At 51.8% G+C, this 6454-nt stretch overlaps 2 protein-coding genes across 2 annotated transcripts; one reads left to right on the plus strand and one right to left on the minus strand.

The window, feature by feature from the left end:
- Nucleotides 1–2209: 2209 nt before the first annotated feature.
- On the plus strand, nucleotides 2210–2986 carry J4E87_003902 (uncharacterized protein; the record flags this gene model as incomplete). The annotated part of the gene is made up of 2 exons (XM_049375526.1): nucleotides 2210–2852; nucleotides 2907–2986. The coding sequence occupies 2 exons, from the start codon at nucleotides 2210–2212 to the stop codon at nucleotides 2984–2986; spliced, it is 723 nt and encodes a 240-aa protein (XP_049234511.1).
- A 225-nt stretch (nucleotides 2987–3211) lies between these two features.
- On the minus strand, nucleotides 3212–5745 carry J4E87_003903 (uncharacterized protein; the record flags this gene model as incomplete). Its single annotated transcript, XM_049375527.1, has 2 exons — nucleotides 3212–4510; nucleotides 4555–5745. The coding sequence occupies 2 exons, from the start codon at nucleotides 5743–5745 to the stop codon at nucleotides 3212–3214; spliced, it is 2490 nt and encodes an 829-aa protein (XP_049234512.1).
- Between the last annotated feature and the right edge of the window lie 709 nt (nucleotides 5746–6454).

A 6454-nucleotide genomic window follows, 5' to 3' on the forward strand; every position in this document is an offset into this window, starting at 1 on the left:
CCAGAACAGCACTGAAAAGCGGCGTCAAGATGTTCCGTCATGCCGCAGACGCCCACGAAGAGTGGAAATGAGCGAGGGAGCGCGCGTCGCGTTGTCGAGAGATGTCCAGTTTTTCAGGACACGAAAGCACCAGAAGTTCGCCGGAGAATCCAGTGTGTGCGCGTCATTAGCCCTCGTGTAGAACGATCATAGTGACTGTTGTGACGATGCCGTACTGGAGTCGTTATGATCAGTTGGAGGGATTGTGCTGATCCTTGGTTGCCGCACGAGCCAACAGCACTTTCCGAGCCCGCGGCTCAGTGCCTTGGCGTTCACAAATCAACCCCGAGGACGGGTCGATCGGTCCGCCCAGAACACAAGTATCCAATACATACAGCAGGTTGTGTGTTTCATGACAACTACTTCATGCAAGCCTCAGGGCAAAATCAAGATGAGAGTTGGCTGATCAGGAATGCCCTCCCTCTTCGTGGACGTTCACCTCCGACGCGCCTCTTCATGCAGAGACTGTGCGAGAATTGGAGAAAGGGGACAGACTCGCTTCAATTCTTCTTAGTACTGCATGGCGTCGTGATAGATACCATGGATGATACCTAGGCAGCCATGATTGTACTTGATCGCTGAGAGCTAGGTACGGAACTAGCCCAGCACCTGGCAAGCTCTTAATCACCGTCAAACCTCTCCTCAACCTACTAGCCCATACACTTGTGGATGGATCAGCTCTCTTTCTTCTCTTATCGAGCGAGCTTCTGATGGAGAAATCATTCAACAGTACCTAGGTATCAGGTCCAGTGCAAGAACGCTTGGGGATTCCAAGGGTTCTGACTTCACGGAGGCGTCGAGCGAAAAACGAAGACCGCTGAACACCAACGTGATAGAACAAGATGAGGCATGCGGTAGATCCAAAAACGAAAAGCGGCCCTTCACGCGTGGGCAAGGACGCAGCGCCGCGTTTTGACGATGGAATCGCGGTACGGCGGCTTCCGAAAAAGCCTCGGTAACTGACACAACGCTCTTTGACACATGGGGAAAAAAATACAAGGAAGCAAGCGCGAATGACACGAATGTTGTCTCTGAAAGAACTTCAGCAAGAAGCTGTGAGAGGTAGGTGACCTTATGAGGTTGGGAGGGAGAGCGCGGCCAGATGCGGCTGCGCGCCTTGGCAAAAAGTGACACCTGAGAAAACAACGCCCATGCTACCCTGTAGCCAACGTGGTTCCCCCGACACCAGACGAACGGGACACTCCGACATCACGAGGGCATCGTCCTCATGTCTAGAATTCAAGCACGGCTAGTACCGCAAGGTGTTGTCTTCGGCGAAAAGTCTACCCAATTACTCCTTTCCTCCAGCAAGACAGCAGCTCAGCCTGAGCAGCTTTACAGACCTGCTTTGCTTCTAAGAGTTTCCGGAACAGCGTAAGCCAGTCTCTTCTGGTTACATGCAGAAACGGATTTCCAGTTGCAGCAAGCGCACAAAGATACTTCCATGTACCATGCTCCCACAGCACGTTCAGCCAGGAACATCGGGCATCGTTTCCGTAGACCTGGCATCCATCTACGGAGCTTGTACACATGGGAACTAAGGCTTGTCAAGCTTAACCAATGGTGTTGCATCATTCCTACCTTGCCCATGGATCATCGAAATTCCGCCGAAAAGTAGGTGAGCCGATTGTTACAGTTTGAGGAAGTTGTAGTCGGAAGAGCTTACGGTCTAGGGCATTGTTCCGGGGTCTTGGACGACTTCGAGCAGGCCAGGTTCCCGGGAAATGATAACGGCAAATATTAAGATTGACCGAGTAAATTTTCCGAGGCTGAAATACGCGGGGAGACGAGAAATGCCAATGCACGCGACTAGAAGAGGTAAGCCCATGCTCTTCTCATTGGTGAGGTAATTTGATTTCTCCGTAGTGGTCCTACACATGTCAGGTGTTCGCGTTAGCACCACTTGCCACGAGAGGATTGCCACTACAATAGAAACATGTGGATGATCATTCGGAATCTAGGGACGGATCGCGCTTGACGAAGCTCATAATATATGAAGGTCCACTTGAAATATCACCACCGTCTAAAGTCGAGTAACAATGCCATGGGGGATACCTGTTAGGAGGACGCAATTTGGCAAGTACAAAAGGTCAAACGGTCCGCACGAAGAGATGGATTCCAGAACAGCAGGGAACTTTCAAAACCAACGCCCAGCCGCCAAACATCCACCATGAAGGTCGTTTCTCTCATCCTTGGCGCTCTCGCCTCCGTTGGCTTCGCGCAACAAGCGACGCTCTGCAAAGACTACGAATACTTCTCCAGCAACGGCTACCAGCTCAACAACAACATCTGGGGCCGCAGCTTCGCCACCTCGGGCTCGCAGTGCACCTACGTCGACAGCGTGTCAGCCACTGGCGCCAAATGGCACACCAAATGGACATGGGCCGGCGGAAAGGACAACGTCAAGTCCTACGTCTACTCCGGACGTCAGATCACCAAGAAGAAGGTGAACCAGTACACCAACCTGGCGACGGAGGCCTACTGGGTCTACGACACCACCAACCAGCGCAGCAACGTCGCATACGACCTGTTCACTGCTGCGGACATCAACCACGACACCTCCAGCGGTGACTACGAGCTCATGGTCTGGCTCGCCAGATACGACGTCTGGCCCATCGGTACCTCGCAGGGTATGGTCACTGTTGCTGGCCGATCCTGGGAACTCTTCTACGGCCCCAACGGCGCCATGAAGGTCTACAGCTTCGTGCCCCCTGTTGGCCAGCCCATCTACAACTTCAAGGCCGACCTTAAGGAGTTCTTCACTTACCTCACCAACAACAAGGGCTACCCTGCTTCCAGCCAGAACCTCATTAGTAAGTTTCTCGATGCTACCACCATGACAATGCGTATGCTAACCTCCATCGTAGCTTACCAATTCGGTACCGAGGCCTTCACTGGTGGACCTGCTACGTTCACCGTGAACCAATGGTCCGCTAACGCTTGGTAAATTGTCGTTCGCAACGACCATAGTAGTGGTGCGAGACATGCGCGATCGTCTGGAAGCCTGGAGCAGTTGCGTCTATTTGGGACTGGAATCGCAACCTTTTCTGTACATACTTACACACTTTGGTTCTCAAAGCGTATATATGAATGAACATTTACATTTGCAACGAAATTTTAACATCGAAAAGCGAAGATCCTGATATGCATCAGGTTAAGAGGCTGCTGACTTCTACAAGAACGAAGCCAGGCCTATGACACCAGCCATAACGGCCCAACCCAGACTTCCCATCGTAGTCTTGAGCGCATTGCCTGTGAACGGCTGCGGCGCACTTCCATTGCCGTTCATGCCTTGCCCTGCAACAGCGATCGTGCTTGCACTCTTCTCCGTTAACTGGCCATCGCCACCCCTCAATTGCCCTCCTCCACTGATACTCGATGGATCTCCTGAAGAGCCCTGCACACACCCCATCGTGCCGTTGCCACGAAACATGCGGTCAGCAACACCCTTCCACACCTCCGTTACATCGGAGATCATCTTGCCCGTAAACCACATCCTGCAATCTGCGGCTTCATACATGAACTCTAACGGCGTACCGCTCGCATCGTTCTGTCTCAGGTTGTCTTTGAGATTGACGCCGCCGGCGATCTGTCCGCCATTGTATGCAGATCGCTTGAAGAGTTGGGTTGCGAAAGCGGTTTTGCCAAGATCCGTTTCGTCCCAGGCTTTTCGTTGCTCGGGTGAGCCGAGGAAGTAGACGGATTGCATACGGACTTGGATATCGTCCCAGGCGAAGACTTGGGCGCCTTTGGTGCCACCGACACCCTGCATCGGGCCGATTTGGGGTCGTCCACCGACGGCGATCGTGCGTACTGCGCCTTGGTTCTTGAGTAGTTCGGAGATAATCGCGCAGGTGGAGGAGCACATGCCATCGTGTAACATGACCATATCTTGGGCTTGGAAGGGCTGCGGTGTGCTGGTTTCGTTGGCATTGTCGTTGTAGCCAATTACCGAGAAGCCCTGGTATGTTGTGCTGACGCTGTCCGAAAAGTTGTACCGCAGTGTCGTGGTGAAAGAATCGTTGTTGATCTGCTCGGGACCAAAGAGTTGGTCCCACCCACTTATGGCCTTGTTGTTGACATCGAGGATATGCTGATAATTGAATCCGCTTGTGAGGGCAAAGATATCGGCTTGTGTGGTGGCCCGACCAAACACCTCCATGAAGGCGGTTTGGTTCGATTGGACAAAGGTTTTGTTGGCGAGGAAGTCTTGGGTTATCTTTCCGGCAGAGTTCAAAGCATCGTTCGCGCGGAAGCGTGTGCCTCCGAATGGCTCCGCGACCGCCTGTGGGTATACTTGCTTGAAAGTATCGTAACCCAGAATCGCATTGCCTCCACCGTTGCCTCGTAAATCGAAGATCATCTTCGTTTTACCCGCTTTCTTCGACATCCTTATGAAATCTCGCATCGTGTTCTGAAAGCTTTGAGCATCAGGAGATTCGTAAGAGGGGATACTGAGAATGGCGACATTCTATATTGGTTAGATAAATACAAGTAAGAGTGTGTGTGGCCTACCTCGTATCCTGAGCCATTGAGATAATATCCTCCAACAGCGAGATTGCGGTTTATCAGCTCAGCTTTGGGGTATCCAACATGTGAGGGGGTCGGTGTGGCCACGGGAGGAGCAGTTCTTGTGGAATTGCTGGTCGGAGAAGGAGCAGGAGCAGGAGCAGGAGCAGGAGCAGCCCGCTTCGGCCCAGTGCAAAACTTCTGGAAGAAAGCTTTGCCGCTATCAACACCAGTAAAGTTCCCAACCACAACAGCGACATTCATCTGGGACCAGGTAGTGCCATTTGCAAACTCAAGGGTTGTGTTGGGGCCTTGATACTGGCCACTTCTGAAGCTTCCAAGAAAGGTAGTGCCGGATGCGAGCAGAGCCTGGGAAGGAAAGAGGGCGTTCCATCGCGTGTCAGCGTCGTGAAAATCGGAACTAGCAGATACATTTGCGAGATAGTCCTGAGCGCCCATGCCGTTGATCACCTTGATAGACGACGGTTTGAAGGAAGAATCGGTGTTGGCTTTGATGACATCCCTGTAAGTGAATATCTCTGGGAGCGCTGTACCGTCTGAAGAGACAGAGACCAGTTCTGACCCAGGAGGTCTCTGAAACTGCATCGCTGAAGCAAGGATGTCAGGTTGATAGGCGAAGTGGTTGTCGTACGCCTTCGTGAACGTGTTGAGCATCTTCAACTGGAATTCGTACTCGTTTTTGAAGGTACCGTCCGCTACCTGCTTTTGCATAGTGTCCAGCTCGCCCATGATGTCGAGGGGCTCTTCGGTGTAGCCTTTTGGTGGGGTTTTGAGGTATGCGATATTCGATTGCCATTTGACCATGAGCTTGAGGTCGTCGATCAGTTTGACATTGCCCTCCGTATCGAGAGGTACGGACTGCAGACATTGTACTCCTAGTTCGGCAGGAACGATAGGTCGGGCTCCTGAGGGTAATGCCGCGATGGCCATGCTAACAACTGCGCAAGGTTCCTGTCCAGAAGAAGCTGATGCCGGGCTCGAAGAGCTTGAGGCTTCTGTAGAACTTGTAGAGGCGGTACCGTTTTCAGCTGCCGCCATCATCAAGTCCACATCTGCCTGTGTCATGACCTCGTTCATATCGAGATCTGGGTACTCCGGAACTCCATACATCCACGGATGTGGATTCGCGGTAGACAGGCCGCAAAGAGCGCCTAGGAGCGCAATAGACGAGCGCATCCTGATACGAAGAAGACAGTCGAGTGTGAATGGTGAATTGTAGGCGCCTGGTTCTACGATTCACAGGAAACTCCGAAGCTTAGCCGTTGATAAAATTAGGTATTATAAAGAGCGATCCAGCGCTGGTAGTAAATTCAAGCTGGGAACGAGAAACGAAAACGGGAAGAACGAGGCCTCCGCGGCGAGACCAACGAAAGGAGGATGGAGCTCGCGTATCGCAGCCATGTCCAGATGCCCATATATGAGGCACATGGTGCATTTGATATCGTACGGCAATGCTAAGGAAATTTGGCCTAGGGCGTAGCAGCACTGCCGCGTTATCGAAACGTCTCGGTCTTACCAAGCAGTATGGTCGGGGAAGTCGAAACGCTGCCTTTTGCCATGCCTGACAAAATTACAGCACCAGCATACCAGAGCGAAGTTCTGGAACCACAGTGAACTTGAACTCTCAACGACAGAGCGCTATGTTAACGTCTATGGCCATTATTCTCGCATGGAAGATGCACGACTTCGTTATGCAGAGTATGCGGCGATGGTGGTTGAGGCGGATAGGCCAGGCGTGCGGTACGCGAAACTGTTGGTTAGGATCCTATTACGTAATTTACTCACTAGCGTCGCTCTAGTAGTATATATATAGGGCTTTCTCCCTTTTATATAAAATAATTATTATATTTTTCTTTTCTTATTTTATAAGTTATAAGCTCTTACG

Source organism: Alternaria ethzedia (genome assembly GCF_023757985.1).
Source record: "Alternaria ethzedia strain BMP 0044 chromosome Unknown scaffold_7, whole genome shotgun sequence".
Lineage (NCBI taxonomy): Eukaryota > Fungi > Ascomycota > Dothideomycetes > Pleosporales > Pleosporaceae > Alternaria > Alternaria ethzedia.